This window comes from Xenopus laevis, chromosome 4L (genome assembly GCF_017654675.1).
Source record: "Xenopus laevis strain J_2021 chromosome 4L, Xenopus_laevis_v10.1, whole genome shotgun sequence".
Classification (NCBI taxonomy): Eukaryota; Metazoa; Chordata; class Amphibia; order Anura; family Pipidae; genus Xenopus; species Xenopus laevis.
The window spans coordinates 69870692-69897101 of record NC_054377.1 but is presented as its reverse complement, the minus strand read 5'-3'; the positions used below and the strand labels follow the sequence as shown (position 1 = coordinate 69897101).

The 26410-nt window shown below is 39.7% G+C and overlaps 2 protein-coding genes across 4 annotated transcripts in view; one reads left to right on the top strand and one right to left on the bottom strand.

Moving 5' to 3' along the window:
• The window catches only part of calb2.L (calbindin 2 L homeolog), a 32368-nt gene extending 20428 nt beyond the window's left edge, over positions 1 to 11940 (bottom strand). Inside the window, exon 1 of the mRNA XM_018258089.2 lies at positions 11783 to 11940. Within this exon, the coding sequence (XP_018113578.1) occupies positions 11783 to 11873 (91 nt within the window). The 5' untranslated portion in view covers positions 11874 to 11940. The remainder of the gene's footprint in view (positions 1 to 11782) is intronic.
• A 5794-nt stretch (positions 11941 to 17734) lies between these two features.
• On the top strand, positions 17735 to 24632 carry cmtr2.L (cap methyltransferase 2 L homeolog). Of its 3 annotated transcripts, XM_018258088.2 has the most exons (3): positions 17735 to 17892; positions 20935 to 22811; positions 22985 to 23152. In XM_018258088.2, the coding sequence occupies exons 2-3, from the start codon at positions 20996 to 20998 to the stop codon at positions 22999 to 23001; spliced, it is 1833 nt and encodes a 610-aa protein (XP_018113577.1). In that variant the 5' UTR covers positions 17735 to 17892; positions 20935 to 20995; the 3' UTR covers positions 23002 to 23152. The 3 variants fall into 3 exon arrangements, with proteins under 3 accessions (XP_018113577.1, XP_018113575.1, XP_041446191.1); XM_018258086.2 differs by having other exon boundaries at positions 20935 to 24632; XM_041590257.1 differs by having other exon boundaries at positions 17748 to 17953; positions 20935 to 24632.
• Positions 24633 to 26410: the final 1778 nt, after the last annotated feature.

Sequence of the window (26410 nt, the reverse complement as noted above, 5' to 3'; positions counted from 1 at the left end):
AAGCTGTACTAGTACCTTTCAAAGAGTCTGCATATTTCATATTTTCCTGCCATAAAGAGAACATCACATTACTCTAGAATGTTATTCTCTGATTTAAAGAAAATAATTGGTCACTGTCAAAGTGACAACATAACCATGTGAGGAGCGATAACAAGCACACACTGGTCCTCATTCTGGATCAGATTAACATTTCTTCCATATCAATAAAATTCACCTTACAGTTTAAGACTAAAATGTTTATTCCTCGATTGTTTGTTCCAAATAAAGCCTGATGCTTTTTCTATTTCTCAAGAAGCATTTAATCATAGGCAACATTAATGTAAAACTTAGGTCTAAAAGGGGCTATTCACCTTTACATTAACCTTTAGTATGATGTAGAGAGTGTTATTCTAAGACAATTTGCAATTGGTTTTAATTTTTATAATTTGTGATTATTGAATTATTTGGCTTTTTATTCAGCAGCTCTCCAGTCTGCAATTTCAGAAATCTGTTTGCTAGGAACCGATACATATTACCCTAGCAACTATGCATTTATTTGATTAAGAGACCGGAATATGAATAGGAGAGGGCCTGAATAGAAAGATGAAAAAAAATAATAGTAGCAATAAAAATACATTTGCAGCTTTAGAGAGCATTTGTTTTTGTAAATGAAGTCAGTGACCCCCCATTTAAAAGCTGAAAAGAGTCAGACGAACAAGGCAAATAATTCAAAAACTAAAAAAAATGAAGGTCAGTTGAAAAGTTGCTTAGATTTAGACATTCTATAGCAGGGATCCCCAACCTTTTCTACCTGTGAGCAACAATCGGATGTAAAAAAAGTTGGGGAGCAACACAAGCATGAAAAATGTTCCTGGCGGTACCAAATAAGTGCTGTGATTGACCATTTATTAGCCTCCATGAAGACTGGCAATCTACAGGGGCCTCTGTTTGGCAGTACACCTGGTTTTAATGCAACCAAAACTTACCTCCAAGCCTAAAATTCAAAAATAAGCACCTGCTTTGAGGCCATGGGGAGCAACATCCAAGAGGTCAGATAGAAACCTGTTGCTCACGAGCTACTAGTTGGGGATCATTGTTTTATAGCATCCTAAAAGTTAACTTAAAGGTGAATTACCCCTTTAAGGAAGGTTGGAAACTAATCAACAGTAGAAGTAGAGCACAGGCTGCATAAAACTTCCTCTGGCCTTGCCACAAATCTGGCCTTGATGAAATGCAAATTGGTTTTGGGGATCAGAAGCCTTACATGATTAAGGAACTGATTAATAGAAGAATAATGTGGAAAAATAGGTATATAGTAGAGTTACCAGGTAGAGCTTTTGTCTTGACCATTTACAGTTTTAAAACTTGATTCTCTTTAAACATACTCACCCCAAATATGGGAATACTGCCCCTGGTCATTTGCTAAACCAATAGCCTCCAATGTATTTGGCTCTAGCAGGTATTTGACCCTCTGGCCTAGTGGTGGCCCAAAAAGAAATCTGGCCCTGACTCCCTGGAGAATTGCACCAGGAAAGGACATAAGACAAAGACAGAAAATCATGGACTGAGGACAATTTGGAAGAACTTTATTCATGAAATAGGAATGTATAAATATCTAGTAATGATGGTTAGGTCATGTTAAAGGGATTCTGTCACAATTTTTATGGTTTACTTTTTATTTCTAAATTACACTGTTTACCATTGCAAATAATTCACTCTACTGTTTAAATTTTATTCTTGAACCAAGAAATGTATTTTGTGTGGAGACAGCTATCTCAGTGCTTTGTGCCTGATCCTGAGCTTTGAGAAGGAACCAGCACTTCAGAATGGAACTGCTTTGAGAAAGCTATTGTTTCTCCCCTTCCCATTGTATTATATCACTGCATGGGTTGTGGTAGCCCCACCTAGTTGTAGACATGAGAATAACACCCAAGCAGTAATAAAGCAGGGGGTTTCCTGCTGTGGTGCTATTCTCATGTCTATCACTAGGCGGGGCTAGCAATGCAAACAAATCCTTCAGCAGAGGTGTCTAGCTATCTGCTATCTGGTTATTGTTCTGTTGATAACAGCAAAACAGGAAAAACTGCAGCACCTCTTGTTTGAAAAATGTGAAAAATTTATTACAGTTGGTCAGTGTTCTGTTGATAGGCTGCTGATGGGCTGCTGGGGAGGAAAGGGAGGGTGATATCACTCCAACTTGCAGTGCAGCAGTAAAGAGTGACTGAAGTTTATCAGAGCACAAGTCACATGACCTGAGGGCTTCTTGGAAACTGACAATATGTCTAGCCACATGCCAAATTTCTAAATTTAATATTAAAAAGAAAACATGCTCTTTTAAAAAACATATTTCAGTGCACAATTCTGCTGGAGCAGCACTATTAACTGTTAACTATTAGCTGGTGCATTTGAAAAAACATGTTTTTTCATGACAGTATATCTTTAAGTCAACATTTATTTTTTCCTTAATATCAACATTTTTAGATGCGTAATTGCTTTTGCTCTATGAGCTGTAAATAATTTTCTATAAAGAATTAAGTCAGCAGTGCCTTCATCAACATATAGACTTTGTGCCATAGGCAGTATCCATCATGAAGTGTGCAAAGTTTGTCATGTTTTTTTTCCAGTAGTGCAGCATTTCCCTATAATTCCAGAGTAATAGTGGTTGCAAGGTTGGGATGTATCTCATGTCGTAATCAACATGATAAAATGCGCACAATTGTGTTTGTACTTCAACACATATCATACTCCGTTGTTCTGAAAATCTTTTGGTGTGCAAATTTCGTCACTTCTGGTGCTCAGCATCAAAATGACATCTGTATACAGGGTCAAATGACCTTTGGTAACCTCGGATGTTACAAGTACCTTTAATGAACGGGCTTTTGTGCATAACTGACTTTGGCAAAGTCAGGATCAGAGTGGGCCAGTGGGAAAAAACCTCTATGGGCCTGTCCCTGCCAACGAGACCCACTACATGAAGATGCTACAGATGCTCCCCCGCCTGTTTGCAGCTGCTAAGAAGGAGAAAGGCGAGGAGCGTCAATACTCCTGCTACTCCACTATGTCCATCATAAACTTGACAAAGGCATCAGCTAAATGGTAGTCTCTTCTGAATACCTTCACTGATCGCTCTCCCTTGGTGGTTACCTTACCTTTAGTAGCAGGTGTCAAATGAGCTGGTTGGCGGTTATGTCCACTGTGGTTGTCAATTGAATCTGTACAGGACACCTCACAGAGTAATGCCTTCTACTGGGATATCAAATGTCAACCCCCCACTGACGTCCTTTCAGAGCCCTCTAAAGTAGTGGCCAGGGGAGTACTGATTGGTGAAATTACTAAAGCTTGGAATATAACTAAAGAAGAATTAAGAAACATACAAAACTCACTAGGAGAGACTGCTATACACTGACCAAAGAGTCTTTGACAAGGGTGACAAAGCTGGGAAACACACCTCTCTAAGAGCAGGGACTCTTGAACATTCGTGGCCAGGGTTCGTGATCCATTGGGTATGGTTGTCACTACCCCTGATGAGACCCTAGGCTCCTTTGCCAACTTCTATCAGAACCAATACCAATACAGGATTTACTTACAGCTAATCAACTAACACTCTTTATGTATACTATAGAGTTTCCCTGTCTGATTGATGAGGAGGAAGCTACCCTTCTAGACAGCCACTGAAGTTTCTGGGTAAAGGTGATCAGGTACCTAGAGGAGAATTTGGAGTTTCTCAACGTATGCATACCTGAAGTAGGCCTATTGGGTCTAATAGAGGAGACAAGAAATTCACCGGCACACAGGTAATGCAAGCAGGTTATACCTTGCTAGAAGTTTATTGCAGCATTCAACGTTTTGGGGTTACCCCCTTTATCAAGCCCCGAAACGTTGCATGCTGCAATAAACTTCTAGCAAGGTATAACCTGCTTGCATTACCTGTGTGCCAGTGAATTTCTTGTCGCCATTGGATTGTGAGGTTGCCGTTTCCTCCATTTTGCTGTGCACCAGGGATCTCTACCTTTCGGGAAGGCCAGGGTGTGCGAGTACTTTTTGGTTTGGTCTAATAGAGGAGGACATAATTCCACTGAACAAAATCAGATCTCTGATCAGAGTAGCCTTTTTTTATGTTAAAAAAAACGATAATCTTAAATCGGATGGGGACTGGCAACCCCTCAATCAAACAGTGGGTTAATGAAATCAGTTCAACACTTACATTTGTTAGGCTGACCTACAAGGCAAACAAAAATAAAATTTGGGTAGATAAAATCTGGGCCCTTTGTTTGGATCTTGGATGTGCACCCTGGAATGGGTAATGCCATACATCCTCCACTCCTACTGGGACCAGCTGAAGCCAAGCAATAACTTTGTTATTGTGTACTATCTGTATCACAGTGTTGTTCCCCCCTTCTTCCTTTCCTTCCCCCTGTTGATGTTCTAAAAAATTTACTTAAAAAAAGGAGGAAGGCAGTATAATCTATGCATCGCGGCGGGGAGGCTGCCGCCAGAAGGGGGCCCTTGAGATCAGTATGAGGGACCTTCAGGCTGCAACCCTGGTAGGCCGCAGACATTCACTATCATTGCACTATCTGGACTAGAAGATCCATTTTTCTGGTTCATGAAGTAGGATTTAGGTTCATAAAGTTACCTGGGGCATCTTTTTGGCTATCACCTTGTTCTTAACCTTGCTTCAAGGCAAGAGCAGCCCCGATCAAACAATAGGGCAAATGAGTTACAAAAAAAAAGTCAGCTTCTATAAAAAGAGTAATTTCTCCTTTGACTAAAGGGGCACACTGATCATTGCCCTAGTCCCACCAAAAAAATAATCTGCAAATAAGATTTTCATATTGACTGCAATTAGGATGGTCTTTTGAAACTATAACTATAAAATGGCATACAATAATTATATCTTAATTTGGATCAAGTACAAGGGACTGTAGAGTCTTGAGTCATTGGAGACAGCCATTCCTTAATTCAAAGCTTTCTGGATAATAGGTTTCTGGATAACTGAACTATAAGGGGCAGATTTATCAAGGGTCGAAGTGAATTCGAGGTAATTTTCTAAGTAAAAAAATTCAAAATTCAATGTAATTTTTTGTATACTTTGACCATCGAATAGGATACTATGACTTCGATTCAAAGTAAAAATCGTTTGAATATTCGACCAATCGATAATCGCAGTACTGTCTCTTTAAAAAAACTTAGACTTCAATACTTTGCCAAATTAAACCTGCCAAAGTGCTATGTTAGCCTATGGGGACCTTCTACAACCATTTTTTAAGTCTTCACACATCGAAGTAAAATCGTTCGATCGTACGCTAAAATAGTTCGAAACCTTTGATAAATCTGCCCCTAACTGTTATTATATATTCATTTCATTTTCATATCAACAGTGCTACGTGAAGATCTCAAAGAATGAAGGGTACTACAGAAAAACAAATAGAGGGGAATAAAATCAGGAGAGATGTCTGATAGGTGGCAAAATAAGGAGAGCCAGTAATAGGTAAACGGAGTGCAAGTACAACAGCTGTGCTCTACGTTTGTTTTCACTGCTAAGTCCTAAGGAATAAAAGGTAGAGGTCCCCGGGGGGGGGGGGGGGGTGAGCACCATCCCATGTGAAGTGTGTGCTGCCCAAGGGCTTTAGCAGTATTTCACCAACTAACTAAGTCAAGTAAACAGTACAGCAAACAGAAGTAAGAGGGAATAGGTTTCAGCAATCCCTAGTTTTCTGAATATAAAAGAAATGTTTTTACAAGAACAAGGGTGTCAGATAAAAGTAACACGCTACTTGTGAAAAAACATTTGAACTGAACTATTGATAAAAAGAAATCTATCTGTACAGGCACTGGATCACAGGCCAATTCAGCATGCTTGAGTCTGAACACTTGATAACAGCTTAGCAGGTGGCAAAATGCTCCAAATTGGCCCTTCATCCACTTTAGTGGTTATCACCTGGACCTGCACAGTACAATAACAGGTCTGGCTCAGTGATGTGTCTTTGGGCTCTTACAGACGAGCGTTTTTACCTGCGCTCCCCTGCGTTCCGTTTTTCTGCGTTCAGCCGCAGGGGAGCGCAGGAATAGACGCATTACATTTTTTCCAATGGGGCTGTACTCACACAGGCGCGTGTAGGTGCCGAACGCAGGTTGAGACGCAACATGCTGCATTTTTCCTGCGTTCGGCGCCTACACGCTCCCCTGCGGCTGAACGCAGAAAAACGGAACGCAGGGGAGCGCAGGTAAAAACGCTTGTCTGTAAGAGCCCTTAGAGTGATAATCACCTGACCAGTGAGTGCAATAGGCAGGTCTACACAATAACCACTGAATTTATGAGGAGGAAATAACACCCGGAAACGCCCTTTCTGTCATTGACCTAAAACAAGTGAACTCATTATGCAGGATTCTGCTGATGCCAAAACTGATCAGAACATACCAAACTCATATTTTGTGGTGCCATATTTTTGGAATCTTTTAATGACACACAAATTCAAAAGAAAGGAAATAATGTTTATGTAAAAGTATCACTAGGAATTCCACCTTTTCTGGAAAAATTTTATCCTTCTTCCTATTTTTTTTGCCTTACAAAACCCTTTGTATTCAGTATAATTTTTAGCAGTCATGTTGCTACCATCACAGTTACCATCTCTTGCTCAGCTCCATCCTCCTCTTGAGCCTTTTTTCTTTAATATAGAGGGCAAAGCTGGGCTGAGCAGCATGTGACAGCTGTTCTCTACTAATCACAGGACCATCTAATTTTTTAAATAAATCCCTAGGATAGCATGCCTTCATATTGTAGCTAGATTACAAGCTGATCTGATATAAAAGAGCATTTTGTAAGCGTTTTAGACATGAATGTTGAATGGAAAATATTCATATCAAATTCTCTTAAAAACAGGTATAAGTTCTTCCAGCTGATTAAGACAAGGCATTTGCAGGTGTACAGTCATCATGATACAGAATGCAGATTCAGCCTTTTTTATTTTATCTCAGGGCTATTTTGTAGTATTATAAACACCTTTTCAACAGGAACATTGTTTAAAGTCTGTATTTGTATCAATCTATATCCCACAACAGGAGTTTTATTTTACAAGAGGTACCATGCAAATATGCTGTGGCATTCCCTGTACCAATCAATATCCCGCAGCAGGAATAATTGCACTGTTTTATTTTACAAGAGGTACTGTGTAACTATGCAGTGGCAAGGGGGCCTGGTGGTAGATAATATAACACTTTCACGAAATGTATATTTTCAACATACTCTGAAATTATGAGGCAATTTGCAATTGGTTTTCATTTTTTATTAATTGTGTTTTTTTTTTTACTTATTTAGCTTTTTATTCAGCAACTCTCCAGTTTGCAATTTCAACAATCTGTTTGCTAGGGTCCAAATTACCCTAGTAACCATGCATTGATTTAAATAAGAGACTCGAATAGGAACAGGAGAGGACCTGTATAGAAAGATGAGTAATAAAAAGTAGCCATACCAATACATTTTTAGCTTTACAGAACATTTTTTTAGAAAGCTAGAGAAAAGGGCAAATAATTTGAAAAAACTATACAAAATAAATAACGAAGATCAAATGAAAAGTTGCTTAGAATTGGCCATTCTATAACATGCTAAAAGTCAACTTAGAGGTGAACCACCCTTTTAATTCTTCATGGAGAGAACAATGAGGTTGTGGAATCCCCTGTTGGGCAATGTTATGATGGCAGATTCTATTGATGCCTTTAAAGGAGAATTCAACCCTAAAGTTAAAAAAAAACCTACCCCCCTACCCTACATAGACCCCTCTCCCTCCTCCCCCCAGCCTAAGTGTTACCCCGGGCAAATACCCCTAGCGTTTTACTTACCCCTCTGTGCAGATTCAGGCATCTTCAGCTGCTTTGGTAATCTTCGGAATGAGACCAACACTTCGGCAATTTTCGTGAGTTTCGCACATGCTCAGTTGTCGTGAGACAGAAAATTGCCACGCCAGTCTCATTCCAAATATTTCCGCAGAGAAGAAGATGTCGCCTGTGAACTTCGTTGCCTGAATCTGCACCAAGGGGTAAGTAAAACGTTAGGGGCATTTTCCCAGGGTAACACTTGGGGGGAGGAGGGAGGGGGGTCTATGTAGGGTAGGGTTTTTTAACTTTAGGATTGAGTTCTCTTTTAAGAGTGGCTTGGGTGACTTCTTGGACAAGCATAATATCCAAGGCTACAATGATCTTAAGAGCTACAGTGTAGTATAAGCATATGTAAGACTAGCAAAGGGGACAACATTTTATTTGTATGATAAATTGCCATGTGCAGCTCCACAGTTGCACCTTGCACCTCTGTCCCAACCCCTGAGACAGGCTCTCCAGCCCCAATGCCCTTCACATTGCCCATGTCTGTTCCAATACTGCCACTCTGAGCTGTTGCTGTAGAGTCAATCCCACAGTGCCACAGCAGACACTTCCTGCTGCTTTCCACAGCATGTTTGTCAAGACTTACATATGCTGTATTGTACAGCTGTTGTCTGTTAGAAAATATAAAAACAGTATCTCCCCTTTCAGTTCAAATTTGCAGGGTAGTAAATATATATATATATATATATATATATATATATATATATATATATATATATATATATATATATATATATATATATATATGCGCCTAAGAGTGTTGTCTGTTATATGACATATGCCATGAGAAGTTGGTTCACATTGTGCCCTGTTCTGTCTCCCAGGTCAAACACTTCCTCCAGTGTTAGTTACCTCTTCATCATCCCTTTGCAGCAGCAGGATTAACATAAAGAGCCACAGCTGTCTATAACCATCATAGCTCTGCAGCAGAATTAACCCCCATTCCTAAAGTGACAACCTAGCAAGTTACATCAAAATAACAGCATTATCAGTGGCGTAACTAGATATTACTGGGCCCCACAGCAAATTATTTTTCAGGCCCCCAAAATTTTTAGCAGTTGACTTGTTTTACCAATATTTATTGAAACTGTATATGAATTAGGGCCTCGTAGGGCCCCTATATCTCCTTGGGCCCCCCTGCAGGCGCAGGGTCTGCTTCCTCTATAGTTACGCCCCTGAGCATTATTGCTGCTGTATAAATAGCACTCACTGAAACCCAGTCAAGCAGAAGCGGAACAAGAGAATACTGTTATACCTGTTGAGTTGGAAGATAGGAGAAATGCTTGATTTTGGTTAAATTAGGACAGAGATGGGAATAAGCAGGTTTGTGGCAGTGCTGGAGCAGCAAGGAGAGGGTGGGGGGAATTTGTGTCTGAGGTGGAGCAGAGAAACAGATGACAAGATCTTGTGGCTGAACTAGGGTTGCCACCGTTTCTGGAAAAAAATACCAGCCTTCCTATATATCTATCTTTTTGTCCCTATTAATAACATTGGGATCGACCATAATTTTTACCGGCCAGGCCTGTAGAATTCCAGCCAAATGGCAACCCTACAGCAGAACTGCAGCAGAGATGCAGCGTGCTGTATATTTTAGAGCTGAACTGTAGTAGGAAAATAAAGAATGGACGACAGGTAGCGTTGGCAGGATTGTGCCACAAATGAAGCAGCAAAGCACAGAGTGGGATTGTGGCTGAACTTGAGGCTGTGAGGTTTAGATTGGGCCAAAGGTAGGTAAAGTCTGGGCTGAGTTTTAGAGCCCTTGGTTTAGTGATGTCACCAAATGAGCTGATCTTTACATGTATGGCCAGCTTTACCAAGATGTGAGGTAAAGGGCACATTGATGCCAAAAGTTAATGGCCAAATTATAAAGTAGCAGGAAATATAAGCAACATTTGTTTCCAGAGAGAGGGAGTCCTGTTAGCAAGCTGCCAGCAGAACAACAGCACTACACAACAAACACATGTACAACAGTAATTAATCTTACAGAGAAATATGCAGTTTAAGGCACTAGTAAATTGGCCTGCATCTGAGTTGAGTGACCAAGCACCTTACAGTGAGGAGTCGTGTATATGATTGTATATCTGGCAGCCATTATACCTTATACCCAATGACTGCTGGAGAAAAAAGAGCAGATCGAGAAACAAGTGCAGACAGAAGACGGAGGTAGACAGTTATGTCAGAGTGAAACAACTTCATGTGTTTTTTGAGTTGCTTTATGTGAACTAGAATATGCTGTACAGCTTATCAAAAAAGCAGGATATTCGAAATCTAGACAATGTCAGACAATAGTGCACTTATTGCAAGTAGGGTTGCCACCTGGCCGGTATTTTACCGGCCTGGCCAGTAAAAAGTATGGTTGATCCCAATGTTATTAATAGGGAAAAAAGATAAATATATAGGAAGGCAAGTATATTTTTTCCAGAAAAGGTGGCAAACCTAATTGCAAATAGTGTTGGGTGGCTTAGTATATTCTAGTATATTGTACTGATAGTTTATGTAGGGCAGTTGCTGCCTGTCCACCATGACAGATATTGTGTGAACAGCAAAACTTGCAACCATGCAGTAAGTCATTTCCCTATAGGCTTAGGGCTCAAAACCAAAATCTACGGTTAAATACTGATGTAAAGTAAAATATTAGTGTCTGTTACAGTTAATGGAGTAAAACAATATACCGAACTGAGTATATCTGATAACGAAAAAAAATTGAATGTGTGAAATACAAAATCATGCATATTTAACTACTATTCACATATGTACCACCACAAATGCTACTTTGAGCCTGCGTTGCTAAACTGCTTGTGAGTTGTGGAGCCCACGATTTCTAGGTAGCCACTATTATGTCATAATTCTGAGACAAGAATTGTTTTTGGTTAAAAAATTGGTGGTTTGTGTGTGTTTTATACCTACCACTAAGCCCTGTTTTGTTTAATTAGAAATTACCTCATTAGTGCACTCATTGCTGCTCCAATAAATATTCACAAATGTTCTTATAAATAATGGAGAATATATGCTAATATGTTTTAAAGAAAATTTATAGGGAAATATGTGGATGTTAAATATCTTAAAAATAGGGTAAATAGCCCCTATAATGAAAATGGAAACTGCTCTACACTCTAATGCTGTACAGCACTGCATATAATTATTAGCACTACTTAAGAATAAATATAATTGCACTACAATGTGTGTATGCACACACAGTCCTTAACATAGTTAAATGGTATGCAATAGAGAGTAAAAACAATAAATAGACATATTTATAATCTAACTCTTGTTGCTCTAATATCCATTACATTACAACCAATGGGCAGAGAAGCACACATTCCTTTGTGACACATACACCCAAATAAACTGTACACTCTACAATTCTGATGCTCCTCTTTTCTTGCAATTGATGTATGTACATTATATGTATATACATTATATGTGCATATTTATCAGATGGACAATTCACTGCAAAATCTAAAACCTCACAAAAGCCAAATTCACTTTTTACATTGCGGAGAATATTGTGGAGATGTTTGTAGAGAATCCCATTTTTACAGTTTGCTAAATATTAACCAAAATGTACTCTAGAGTGCAAGAGAATAGAAGTAGTTGATCATTTGACTAAAGAGCTTCCAACTTGTTGGGATGCAAGGGACAAGAAGAAACAGCTGCCACTTGCTGTGCATATTAGCTGCCACCGAGTGGGTTGCAGAGGAGCTGAGGATACTAATAAGAACCTGTGCTAAATGTCTAGGTTTTGGATTAGTGTGATGTGACTAGTAAGGCAGTGGTGCTGCCTGGTGTGCATAGCTGTTGCAATTATGTGGCCAACTGATGGATAGTGGGGTCTGGGTACAAGATTTTGGGTTTGTGGCTAACAGAAATGCATGTGAAGCAAAAATCAAAAATGGGATAAAGGTTAATTTTATTCTTTTCTTACCGTCAGAGTCATAATGTTTCCATATATCCAGGAATTGGGAGGCGGTGAGCTCAGCCAGGTGCAGGTAGAGAGGCTGTTGTTTGAGAGCCATGCTAAAAATCCCAAGTGAGCTCTGTAATAAGGGGCTGTAAGTCTCTCAGTTCCTTTCCAATGATCCCAGCTCCTGTGTGAGCTCTGTTTTTATATATGTTCCCAAGAGCTTGCAATACTCATGTGTGACCTAGTGATGGCAACGGGGAGCTAAACTGTGCCCAGAAGCTTTTGTTATGGCTTTTTCTACCTGAATTCTGTTTTCTCTCTTGTCAGTATAGTAATGTTCTGTACATACACACACACACCGTTCATACATACACATATAAAATGTGAAGATGTGTGTACTATATACTGTTTCAAATGGGAAAAAGGTGGAAAGTAAGGCTTGCTATGTGGCTAAACTGTAAAATAATATAGAAAATTTAAAAATAACCTACTAGTGTTAATGAGCTGTTAAGTTGAGTATGAACATACATGCTGAGTTCACATCTACTACTCGGTAGTGGTGACAAGTCAAATTAACTAAAGCTTCTAAAAAAGTAGGGAGAGATGAGAAAAACTGGGTTAGTTATTTTAGGGTGCTTGCCTGCTGGTGGCCCATTAATAACCTTGGGTATGGTGATAGCTGATACACAATTGTACTGTGGCACCACATAATGGGATCTCAGGGATCCCGTCAGGTAAAGTTAAGGTACATACATAATTCATTTCAGATTCCCTCCCCAAATATTCTTATTTATTAGCCTCCATTCCTTCAAGAATGGTAGCTACTAAAAAGTAAAGGACTTTAATTTAATAAATAAGACTCAGTGGGAAAATTAGCCTTTATATTGATCCACCACCCTCCCAGCAGTGGTTTATGCTAACGAGCATGCAGCTACTTTCCTGTGGAATATCATTATCATGGTATTCAGTCAGTGGATCTGGTTGCGGATCATGTTGTAGATCAGCCCTTCCAATTTGAAGCTCCAGGCTTCTCCAGGCTAAGCTCCATTGGGCTCCTTCTGACCTGCTTACCTGAACAGTCTCCTAAAGGCTCTCCAATGCTTTCACATGGTGCTGCTCTGCCAAGAAGGCGCCCCAGCTTATTTTAATATGGGTTCTCTCCCTTCTCCCAGCACTGTAGACAAAAACTAATACAATAGTATTCTTATACATGGCACCTTTCTTCACAGATTTCCAGAGAAGCACATCTCTGAAGCAGTACACCCCATCTCCAGTTTCCACAACAATATAAGGGTGTGCTCTTCTTCACTTCAGAAACAGCTTCCTTATTCTCACAGCCATCATCCTGAAGTGGTTCTCAGGTCAATTGACAACACCTACTTACACTCACAGCAGGGTTTCTTCAATGGAAACAGCCAATTGGCTACAGGGATTCGTATAGTACATATGGTCTTCAGGGACTCGTCATTCTCAATGATCACCTTTGCAAGCACAGCAGTACAGAAGAACCTCATACCAAAATCTGCACATGGAGTCCTGGCTCCTTCCTTAAAAGGGTACTAAAGCCTACTGCACTGCACTGATCAACCAAACTTTACTCAGTCGTTGCTGGACTTCAAATCCCACAATAATGTAACATATTATGAAGGTTAAGCCATGGTGTGATATATAGTCCAGCAACATCAGGGTTGTAATCTTGAAGAAATATTACACAGTCAAACTTTTAAAAAATGTTCCCTCAACTCTCCACAGCCAGCAGGTGCATTAAAAAGCAAAAAATCCTCCAGTAAGAATTCCAACTGATCTGTGTAAATCTAACTCCAAGTTCTTTGTTCCTGCAATTGGAAGCACAGTTTCCTAGCACTGAACTGAAGTGTGTCCTTTATCCCCATGCCTGATTTCATTGGTGAATTCTTTGAAATTTATAATAAAATTTTTGGTCACTTGAATTCTCATTGGTGAATTTTCTTGCAGTCTTAATTATGGTTTCTGGCAACTTTTATAAAAAACTGTGGGGCACAGTGGGCCAGTATAGGGTTGGGATTAGAACCCTTTTAACCTAAATCTGTCCATACACATAAGATCGGCTCATTTGGCAACTTTCCCCCAATATGCCCACCTAAATTGAGCGATATTGGGCTTAATGTGATTGTTGGCCCTAGGGCAAAACTATCTGATTACAATGGCAGAATAGAAGCTGTTGGAGCAAAGACCACATCGAGTAGCCAACGCAGTCTTCAATCTGATGGGAAAATCAAACCCGCCCAATTGATATATTTCAGATTATCAGACAGATATTGGTCGAGTGGAGGTCCCCTTACAAAGGCATATAAACTGTGGAACATGCCTGCTTTCTCATTTTAGGGTGACCTTGGCTCTGCTGAGTATGCCTTTTCAGTGCAGATCAACAAAGCTGGTGCAGGTAACAGATCTCAGTCTAAAGGACTTGAATCCGCAGCTTAAATTTGCCTGGGTATGGCGATCTTTAATTAGGTGCTCAACAGTGCAATAAACATTATGTTTTACTATCTTGACCCTAATTTAATCTTATTGATCCAGCCACTGTTACATAAACAGTGACAAGACCGCTCCCTTCTGCCATTTTAGGATTAGGCTTCCCAAAATGGTGCACATCCAAGACGTTGCAGCGCACTCCAAAGTCAAAAAGATCACTCAGGTTCGTTATCGGTTAAAAGATCATCCTTTATTGATTTACATCAGATTAAAAAAGAAATGCTAGCTCATGGTCTCCCAAATTCCCAAAATGGTGGACGGTATATTTTGAAAAAATCTGAATGATTGCAGGTTGGGGATACCTGATTTAACAATACTTTCCTCTTGATATTTTTGGTCTATATTGTGTTTGTGTTTAAATAAAGTATTTTAGTTCATGAGAAGGAAAGGATGCAAGTGGGCAAGGAACGATTCATCACAACTGTCAGATTCATGGTGGCTGTACTGGTTCACAGTATTATATCAGCAGGTTTTGCCTCTTATCCTCACAGTTGCCAAGTAACAATGCCACAAAGTATGATAATAACAGTGATATTATATTGTGATTACATAGATACACAGTTACATAGCAACAATGCTGAAACTATCATAATTAAGTAATAATTAAGCATTGAACAGACCTATATTTACCTAAGGAAGTCTTCTTGGTGCTCGGTACATTACAAATATAGATGTTTCAACTAACAAGTCTCTACTTTATACTGAGTCGACCAGTGTCACCCAGTGGAACTCTCCAAGGTCAGAATTAGGTTCCAAACCTTAAATCATTCAGAACATTAAAATTGTAGCAAAGTGTTTTAAATAAGTTACAAATTTACTGGAATGGAAGTGATGCATTTAAATAAACTGCAGTTTTTTTTTTGGAATTAAATGTGTGTTCAAGGTGTAGTATTTTTACTCAGCTTACAAGGCATCTGACATCCATCCCCAATGGTAAGACCCTGAGAGTACAAGGGACTCGTACTCTCAGGGTCAGGCTGGCCAGGCTCTCTGGCACCAGAGAATTTCCATCTACAGGTTTATACACACAACATAATTTAACATTTACTATGCATAATGTTTATGAGGTTGGGCCCTGAATATTCGTTTCTCTGGTTGGCTCTTGTCTAGAACAAGCCGAAGCTGCACCCTACCCCCCACATCCTCTGCATATGCTTGAACACAATACACCTTGAACATGCATTTCAAGCACTTTTGTAAGCTCTTTTGGGCTGGACACTTTACACCATTTGTATCTGTTCTTTTTTTTCTCTGTGTAATCTGTATGTTCAGTCTCTACAACCATTGATTGTAGAGTCCATTGGAACATGTGTTAATAATAACCACAATTGTGTATTCAGTCCAACTGACCTCAATGTGACATCAATGGGGAGTAGGGTTGCCACCTTTTCCTGAAAAAAATACCGGCCTTTATATTTATCTTTTTTCCCTATTAATAACATCATTTTTACCGGCCAGGCCCGTAAAATACCAGCCATGTGGCAACCCTACTGGGGAGGGAAGCCAAAGAACTGAGATGTTAAAAGTTAAGAACAAGAAAAGCTGAATTCACTGGGGGTGCCAATGTGTAAGGTACCCCACAGTGAATTCAATCACTGTGGTTTTGCCCCAGGCTGGTACTCTTTTTATGAAATAAAATGGACCGGGGGGGGGGGGGGATTAAGCATTACCTCATAGCCATGTTTCTTATCTTTCTCTAGTGCAGCCTTAGACTCGTATATGTGCAGTATAGTAAAACCTGAAAATGTTGCTCTACTGTACATATGTCTAAGCCTTAAGGTAAACATACCACCCAACTGTCCCGTTTTTAGAGGGACAGTCCCTCTTTTGACAGCTCAACAGGGCCGGGCCAGCCTGGGCAGGCGCCCCAGGCAACCCGACCTGCCGCGTCGCCCCCCTACACTGCACACTGACAAAATAGTCACAGCGCACGCCACCCTCAATCACTTGGCGCACATCGCACACGCCACACTCCTGTCACATAGGAGCATGCGCACACAGAGCAGGAATGAAGACCGGACGGGGGTAGGCAGCAGTTAAAGGTACGTGCCAGGCGCCCCTTAAGCTTTTGCGCCCTAGGCACGTGCCTACTCTGCCTACCCCTAGTTACGGCCCTGCAGCTCAACCTGCAGTCCCTCATTTGTACTGGGACGTTCTGTTTTTCTCTGCACTGAACAGCCAGAAAAAGAAACAAAGTTTCTTAATTGGCCAGGAAGTTCAGATAAGATACTTTTGTAACAATTTCGAGATAAACAACAATACAATATTGTAACAATATAAGGTAACAGGTCCCTTGTGAGAAGTTAGACTCACATCTTAAAGGGCAATTCACCTTCATTAGCAAAACTGTAGTAACTGAAAAAAAAAACCACAGAAATATGTTCAAACTTTCATAACCTGCCAAATTTTGTAAAATGAACATGGTAATGAGGGAGTGGCCACAAAAATTGGCGTGGTCAAAAAAACTTTTTTGTCCCTCTTTTTATTTCCAAAATGTTGGGCATGTATGACTAAGCCATCAGGTAAGAAACACAGTAGTGATACTTTCTTCCAGAGGGCAGAACAGTTTTCCTCAAAGAAGCACAGGTGCAGCTTTTCCCCCCAGGTTTTAACATACCTCCCAACATTTTGGAAGTAAAAAGAGGGATAAAAAAAATTTTTCTGCATGTAGCGCAGCAATTTGTTGACCACACCCCTTTCTGTGGCCACACCCCCTAATTACCATGTTTGTTTTACAAAATTTTGAAAATATTTCTCCTTATCTAAACTGTGTTTTTGTGTCTCAAAATTGTTACAAAGTATCTTATTTGCACCTGTTAGCTGTTCTGGGCTCTCTGCTAAAAGCCAATTAAGTGAGAAACTTTGTTTCTTTTTCTGGCTGTTCAGTGCAGAGAAAAGAGGGACTTTCCAGTACAAATGAGGGACTGCGGGTTGAGCTGTCAAAAGAGGGACTGTCCCTCCGAAAAAGGGACAGTTGGGAGGTATGCTTTTAACATTCTGAAAACTGGGCAGAAATCCTTTGAATTACAGGTGATGGGCGCAAAAACCCTGCCCATGACTTCATCGCCTGAGTGAATTTGTTTTATTTTATATAAACAATAGTCAGTTTTACTAGTGCAGGGCAAGACTGCATTATATTCTTATTACTTTAAAACAATTTCATTATTTTGCTGTTACTGTTCCTTTAAGGCTGGCTGTAGCTGCGAACTATGAACAGTATCAGCGTAATCACTTTTCCCCAGCAGTATTGTGGTCACTGCTCACTATCACACTAATGTACTTTTTACAAGGTTGCTATTAAAGTATTAGCAAGTGCCAAATTCAATTAATAACCATCTGAGGTTTCTTTCAAAGTAACCAAAGATTTTCAGACAATCCCTAACTCTACGCGTGTTCTCCCACCCCCATTAGCCGTTCAGCCAATCACCGCCTCTCCTCTTCCTTCATCAGCAGCTTCCTGTCCGCCCCCAGCCTAAACACGGAACTTGTGTGCAATCGTTTCCGTGTGGCAGTGAGAGTAATGAGAGCAATGCTTCTGTATCTTGTGGCTTTATAGAATGCTGAGAAGCTGAGCTGCGCAGTGTGACTGTCCCTTAGCAAGGTGCTTAGAAAGCAAGGTGTGTAATCTTTTCTTATTTTGATGTGTCTGTAGAAAGAAGCCATTGGGCTGATACAGAGGTAGGTCAATTACACTAATATGGCTATTCACAGCCACCAGTCAGCAAATGGAGCACTTTAGGTTTTGTTATAGGATTAATTGCACTGAATCTCAATTGAAAACTCTTCATAGTTCCAGCCAAACAGTGTGGTGTATCTTGGTGCAAAAACTGAGCCAATTAGCACCTCTGCAGCCAGTTACCCACGTGAGGTCCCTGTAGGGGGGGCGTTTGTAATAGGGTCCTACTCCTTACTGACACTAAGTATCACTGGTCCCCACAGCAAATCATTTTTCAGGCCCCAAAATGTCTAATGGTTGACCTGTTTTACAAATATGTATATATGTATATGAATTATGGCCTCATGGGGCCTTAATACCTCTAGGGTTGCCAACTTTTCTGGAAAAAAAATCCGACCTTCCTATATATTTACATTTTTTTCCCTATTAATAATTGGTGTCAAGCATAATTTTTACCGGCCAGGTGGCAATCCTAAATACCTCCTGGTGCCCACCTGCAGCTGCAGGGTCTGCTTCCTCTGTAGTTGCATCAGGGGGTCCTTAGATTGTAAAATGTCAGTTACATAACTAACCAGTAACAAAACTCAGGAAAAAACAACTTTACAAATTATTATTTTTGTGGGCTTCTTCTGTAAAGGAGAATTCAATTCTTTAGCCAAAAAAAAACCTACCTCCCTCCTTCCCCCCCCCGCCTAACTGTCATCCCTAACTTTTTACGCCTACAAGCAGATTCAGGCATCAGATTTCCATGCAGCCATCTTCCGGGTCTTTGGTAAGCCGTGACTGAGTCCGGCGAACTGGTGCATGCGCAGTTGGAGCAATTTACCGGTTTGCAGTAACTGCGCATGCGTCAAAAAGGACTGAAATTGCAGAAGAGCCGGAAGAATTCTTAAAAACATGGCAGCCATGGCTCTACTTCAGACAGCCAGATCCATCATTGCATGCACTGCTTTCCATATAACTTTATAGGGGGGGTCCCCTTCTTTTTTGTGGGGAAAATTTTCCTCTTCCAAAAACTGCTCAAACAGCGCTCTCTGTATAACCAAGATAAATGGTGATTATTCACATCCTAAAATAGATACATTACAACTACACTGGGCTACAATGTCTATTGTTCTACAATTCAGTGTTGCAATTAGGATTGTTTTTTTTCTGTATGATTTAATTAAATTGTTACAATGTGGACTTTGACATGCCTAATGACATAACTAATGTTGTACTTTAATCTTGAAAATGTCAATAAAAAAAAAATTACAGTTGCCTATAGCAAACAAGCAAGAGTTTTGCTTTTATGTTCTAATTGGTAGTATACTGATCAAAAAAATCTACTTTTCGATTATGTGCAACTCAACTTTTGCTGTATGTTATTTAAATGAGCCTTACAGGGTTTTCTATCAGGATTGTGTTGCCTCCAAAGTCTACAAAGGAGTAGTTATGATGTGATGATAGAGAATGGCTGGATGCACATAGGGTTCATAATGGTAATATCCCAGAAGCCCCCCCGCCCCCCCATTTGCATATTTTGCTAAAGTCACTACATGGTTGTGCAAATAGCCTGCTAAAGCGATTGTTCGCTTTAAGTATGTCCTATACTTGCCACCTTTTTCTTTATTAATATTTTTCTAATTTATTACAGCTTTTAAAGGAGAACTAGACCCCTCGCAATGTTAAGTCCCCACTGGCCCCCTTCCGTTGGCCTGCCTCCCCTGCACAGTTTTACTTCAGAATTCTGTCCCCTCTTGAAATATTGACCGCACATGCAGAGTGAGCGCAACAGAGCTCACGGCCGCCATCTGCTCTTCGGTAATCTTCGCGTCTTCTTCCTCCCCTTCAGCAATTTCCGTCTCTTTTGGTGCATTTGCAGTTGTCACGAACCAGAAGATTGCTCCAACTTCACTTCATGAAGAGGATGGTGCCCGTTAGCTCCTCTGTGCTCACTGCCAAGTATAGGACATACTTAAAGCTAATTCAAGAGGGGACAGAATTCTGGCGTAAGAGGGGAGGGGGGCCAGTGGGGAGTTAACATCACGGGGGGTTTAGTTCTCCTTTTAAAGGGGTGGTTCACCTTTAAGTTAACTTTTAGTATGCTATAGACTTGCCAATTAGAAGAAACTTTTCAATTGGCTGTCATTCTTTTATTTTATTTTTTTTTATAGGTTTTCTTTTCAGATGGGGGGTTACTGACCCCATCTAAAAAACAAATGGTCTGTAAGGCTCCAAAAGTATTCTTATTGCTACTTTTTATTACTAGTCGTCCATCAAGGCCTCTCTTATTCATGTTCCAGTCTCTTATTCAAATCCGTGCATAGTTTGAACCATAGCCACCAAAATTAAAACAAATAGCAAATTGGCTTATTAAAAGTTATTTATTTAAAGGTAAATACCCCTGTTTTTAGTGTGCTCATTAAGGCTGATTTAGAATGCACATAAATATGCACAGGTGGCTGTGGAAATTCAGTATAGTTCTGCAAGGACTTTTTGTTCTAAAATGTTTTAAAAGTTTTTTTTTTTTTTTTTTTTTTTTTTCCTTGTTGATGTAACTCGAATACATATTTGGTAGTTTTCTGTTACTATATGTATTCTGTTTTAAAAACTATTGCATATAATACTGCTGTGCAGTCGTATGATCTGGAGTAAGTCAGCAAATAAGCATTCTAAGGGTATGGTCACACTGGACAGATTCTCCTTGATAAAATAGTTGGGGTTTCCCTTCTAACAGAGTAGAGGCTCCGCCAGGCCATCCAAACATTACAAGCTAAACAGTCAAATTTCACTTCATTCATTCTATAACATACTAAATGTTAACCACTCATTTAGGGAATATTAATTTCAGAAGGCCATATTTGGCTTTATTCATGAGTTAAAGCATGGCTTACCTCAAAAAAAGTAATAGAAGCACCCCTTGCAGATTACAAAATAAGATATGTTACAAAGCGTTCACTTATACATGAGTAATGTATATTTTTTGTTGTCGTTTATCTAGATTTCTATGTTTGTATTCCTGAAGAAACCCTTCCATTGCTCACTGAATTCTGGACTGCACCATGTTGAAATCTGACATGCCAGCTGAGATTGAACATCTTTTCAGTAAGCAGTTTCAGTATAGAAAGACATCTGAATGGCGTCTTCCCAGTGCTTCAGACGTATTCAGTTCCGAACACGAAGAATTGAGTAATTTTATATCCCTAAAAGATTCCTTGAACAAAACAAAGAACCTTCTAAGTGATAAGAAACTTGATGACTGGCATCGGCATACTGCTTTTACAAACATAGCTGGGCGAGTCGTTCCAGAGGTGCGGAGATCAGCCAATGCTGAGCTATGCACCCAAGCATGGTGTAAATTCCATGAGATAGTATGGAAATATCCTCTTTTGCCTGATAATGCTCTGTGGAATCGAGAGTTAAACACCATTCATCTATGTGAGGCCCCAGGAGCTTTCATATCTAGTCTCAACCATTACTTAAAAACCCAAGATGTTTTCTGTGATTGGAACTGGGTTGCCAACACTCTTAATCCTTACCATGAGGCTAATGATGGATTGGTGATGATTGCAGATGATCGTTTGATAGCCAACACATTACCTTGGTGGTATTTTGGCCCTGACAACACCGGAGATCTCATGACTATAAAGTATCTTGATGGGCTTCAGCAGTTCATTAGCAACATGTCTGTAGTGCATCTTGTTACAGCAGATGGCAGCTTTGATTGCCAGGGTGACCCAGGGGAACAGGAGTCCCTTGTCTCTCCGCTACATTACTGTGAAGTAGTCACTTGTTTGCTAACACTTGGTAAGGGAGGGTCTTTTGTCTTGAAAATGTTCACCCTTTTCCAGCATTCCTCAATAAATCTAATGTATCTTCTAAACTGCTGCTTCAATGAAGTACATATCATTAAACCAGGAACAAGCAAAGCAGGTAACTCGGAAGTCTATGTGGTTTGTTTAGATTACTTTGGCAAAGAAGTCATTCAAGATATCCAGCCAAAACTGATACACAACTTTGGTACAGGGATAGCTAAAAAGTCCTTGTTTTCACAGAGGTGCCTGCCTGAATCTTTCTTGTTGTGTCACTTAGAATGCTGTACTTTCTTTAACAAGCATCAGACTGAGACAATTTTGGAAAATCTGCACCTATTTTCTGATATGGGAGAAGAACAGAAAAAAAAGTTGAATACATTACGTAATGTGGCTGTTACTTATTACAGGCAAATGTGCGATTTGAGGCGTATTGAAAGAAAACATTGGCTTGTAAAAAATCCCAGAGCAGGATGTAGTTTAAATCCAAGTTGGATGGGAATTCGTAATCGCCGCACTGACACCTATAATGAGAGAAAACAACTGGAAGCTTTAACATGGACAGAAAAAGTTGCTCAGGGTTTCTTTAACCCTTGGTTGAAAGACCATGTTCAAAGTAATAGGAGTGTTGGGAGCTTTCTTGAATACCCATACTGTGACCTAAATCCTGATAACTGGTGCTTTCTGCAGGGAAATCCACTGCCCAGAATCAAGAGCTCGCCATTTTGTGAAAATGAACTGTTAAAGGCTTTAAATGAAACCATAGCTGAATTTTTTAAGGGAACAGTAACGAACATTTTAGCACTGCCACCTTGTTCGTCTTGCTGTGTTCTTGATATAGAATATTTTGCCTCTGTAGTATTATCCATGATGGATGGTGACCAGCACATATTCATTTGTGGGGCTCATTCTTTGTATACGTTTCTGAATGAAAGACAGAGATCTTGCAGTTTCTTGGAGATGCCAATGTCACATGAAAACATTTCTTTACTCCATGATGGAGAGCCAGTCTACGAGCAGCAGTTAATTACCCTGGTTGTGTGTGCCCTGCAGAAGCTGAAAAAAGGTGAATTCATGGTTCTGCCAATTCTTTCCTGCTTTACCCGTTTCACAGCGGGTATTCTGTATGTATTGTACCACTGCTTTCAGTGTATCACCTTTTTGTGTCCTACTGCCAATCTGACTTCAGGAACTGACACTGTTCTTCTCTGTTGTGGGTTTCACTCTATCCCAAGCCAGGTTTCACATCAACTTGAGAAGCTGAAGGAGTGCTTGGACTTTTTGGTAGGTTCAGGATCGCATCAACAGGTTGTGGAATTTGTGCCAATGGAGGATCTTTTAAATGGGCCTTTTCTGCAGTTTTTATGGGACCTTAACTCCACTGTGATAAGACACCGATTACATTTGATTGGTTGCTGGGAAAATGAAAAGGCAGTAGCTTATAAAATGGAGTCTTTTTAAAGGAGAACTAAAGCAACAGAAGTAAGCTATAAATGGTACACTTTATTTTGGACTTCTGTATCAGCCCAAGGACACCGCAGCCCATAAGTGAAGATCTGTGCCTTTGAAGATGGCTCAAGCAGATTCCCTAATCTTCTGCCTATTCAAAGCATACTTTTAAGCTACTATCAATTACCTGAGCTAGGGACTTTGCTGACTCTCTATATACAACTGATAATACAGGGCTAATTACTAATTCAGATAAACAATACATGATTTTTGCTTGATTTCGATCACTCTAAGCTCAGGTTTTAAACCATTGCCAAGAGCACGTTGTGCATGGGAAGTGGCACTAATGATGAAGATGGCCTAAGATTCAAAATTAGTGGCATAACTATAGAGAGCACATGCCCCCCATATGTGAGCAGGGCTTATATTGGGGGATTGGTGGGGGAAGTTGTCGGTGAACTGTCATTTCATATGCGATGCGTGGGTTGGGGAGTCCCGTCTTCACACCCTGTCTGAGAGGGCAAGCTTCTGTATCCTCCTGGATCATTAATGTTCTAGATCTGCTCAAACTCTCTGCTGATACATAAATCTCAATAGAAAATGTAGCATTTTGGGCCTTTGTTTTTAGGCTTAATTCTCCTTTAAAATACTCAAATGCTGACATATTCAAAACAAGCAAAGACCAAGCAAAGCAGGTCTGCAGAAAATATTTCAACAAGAGCACTACCTTATCAGATAACTGAACATAATAAGCCTCTATGTAATTTATCTTAATATGAGCTGGATGTAAATACTGTGAGAAAGTTCTTTGAAACATGTTTCTTTCCCTCTTGGCCTGTTTTTCCAATAAGTATTTGTTGCTGATATTTGTAAGTGTCTGTTATTGAAACGCCTATTTTGTTTATGAGCTGCAGTGAAGCAACTGTAAAAGATGCCTTAAAGGGACAATATTCCCTTGTTTCAACATGAGTTCAATGAATAGCGCTTGTGCCCAACATTTTTGCCTATATTTTTAATCCCAAAATATCTGTTTATTTCTTGAGCTAAACAGCTACTTCATGTTTTGTCCCTTTAAATGTAGATAATTTAAATTACTAGAGCACAGATAATACCCCTGCATTATGGGAGGATGTAAACAAATTAAGTAATATATCAAGTCCTGGTCATTGCGCTCCTGTTGAAATGGGAGTATACTGGCCCTTTAACTTGTTGGTAACCATTTTATTTGAATGGCCAACTTTTCTGTTTAAAAACATGAAAGAACTGTATAGAATATATTGGTGTGCATCATTTTTTTTTTAACTGCTATTCTGGCATAAAAAATGCACACTTTGGAATTCTTGGAATTTTGAGTTTGTTCAATGCAATCTGTTTATTTTGCTATTCAGTGATCTGGGACTTTGAATTATAATTGCTTTAAGAAGCCCTTTTAATTATACTCTGCTATAAACAGACTCTGACACATTTTTGGCCAGCTAAAGATATTACAGGTATGGCATCTATTATCCAGGAAACCAATATCCAGAAAGCTCTGAATTATGGGAAGTTTTAAGAAGATTAAATTCTTTTTCTTTTCTCTGTTCTAAAAAATCTCCCAGAAACCTTGTACTTGATTCTAACTAAAGGTGGCCATAGACGCAAAGATATGCTCGTTTGGCGACATCGCCAAACGAGCTGATCTTTCCCCGATATGGCACTAATGGCATGGCTATATCGGGGTTAATCTGAACGTTCAGCCCTATGGCCGAACGATCGGATTACGATGAGAGCGCACTAGGCTCCAGCGGGACAGTCGGGACAAAATCAAACCTGTCCGATAGACCAAACGACCGATCTCCGCTGGATCTCTCCACACGGTCCGAAAATCTTACGAATCCTTGATTCGTACGATAGGATCTATGTGTCTATGGCCACCTTAAGCTGCATGAATTCATATTGGTGAATTCAACAATCTTCTTTAGTTTGTTTAATGCTTAAATATTTGTTAGCCATAGTAAGGTATGATGATCTAAACTGCAGGAAAATAAAAACAAGAATTCCAGATAATGGATCCCATACCTGAACTTCTCTTTGTTAGCAGTGGAAAGTGAGCCATAACCATCCTGTGTTTTGATTAATGCTCATTGTGACTAAAAGCACCCTTCTCATAACCCAAATCTTTTACAGTGAGTTTTCTCTGCTAACAGACTTCAGTAAAAAGTATTTAAATTACTGAGTCATATATACACATACATGCAGATCCTGTATAATTGATTTATATAATTATGGTATTCTTGGGTGCCCAAATATAAGTGGAATATGCATTACCTGTTGCTTTATGTTAAAAAATGTGCGGTATCATTATGTTATACAATCATATAAAAAAGTATGGGAACCTTTTTAATTCTTTGAAGTTTTGTTTATCATTGGCTGAGCTTTCAAAGTAGCAACTTCCTTTTAATATATAACGTGCCTTATGGAACAGTAGTATTTCAGCAGTGACATAAAGTTTATTGGATGCAATATGCATCATAACAAAATGAGACAGGTGCATAAATTTGTGCACCCCAACAGAGATATTACATCAATGCGTCTCCTATAGCCTTTGATGAGTGTCTTTATTGTGGATGGCGGTATTTTTGACAATTCATCCATACAAAAATCTTTCCAGTTCAGTTAAATTTGATGGCTGCAGAGCATGGACAGCCTGCTTCAAATCATCCCATAGATTTTTCCATGATATTCAAGTCGGGGGACTGTGACGGCCATTTCAGAATATTGTACTTCTCCCTCTGCATAAATGCCTTTGTAGATTTCGAAGTGTGTTTAGGGTCATTGTCTTGTTGGAATATCCAATCCCTGCGTAACTTCAACTTTGTGACTGATGCTTGAACATTATCCTGAAGAATTTGTTGATATTGGGTTGAATTCATCCAACCCTCAACTTTAAAAAGGGCCCCAGTCCCTGAACTAGCCACACAGCATGATGGAACCTCCACCAAATTTGGTAGCAGGTGTGTTTCTTGGAATGTAGTGTTCTTCTTCCGCCATGCAAAGTTATTTTTGTTATGACCAAATAACTACATTTCTCATCCGGCTAAAGCACTTTGTTCCAAAATGACTGTGGCTTGTCTAAATGAGCTTTTGCATACAACAAGCGAGTGCAGAAAGGGCTTCTTTCTCATCACCTGCCATAAAGATGTTCTTTGTGCAAATTGCTCTGAGTTGTACAATGAT

What these genes read in the sequence shown, in the direction of transcription:
- cmtr2.L (XM_018258086.2), top strand. Translation starts at nt 20,996, where the DNA reads ATGTTGAAATCTGACATGCCAGCTGAGATTGAACATCTTTTCAGTAAG.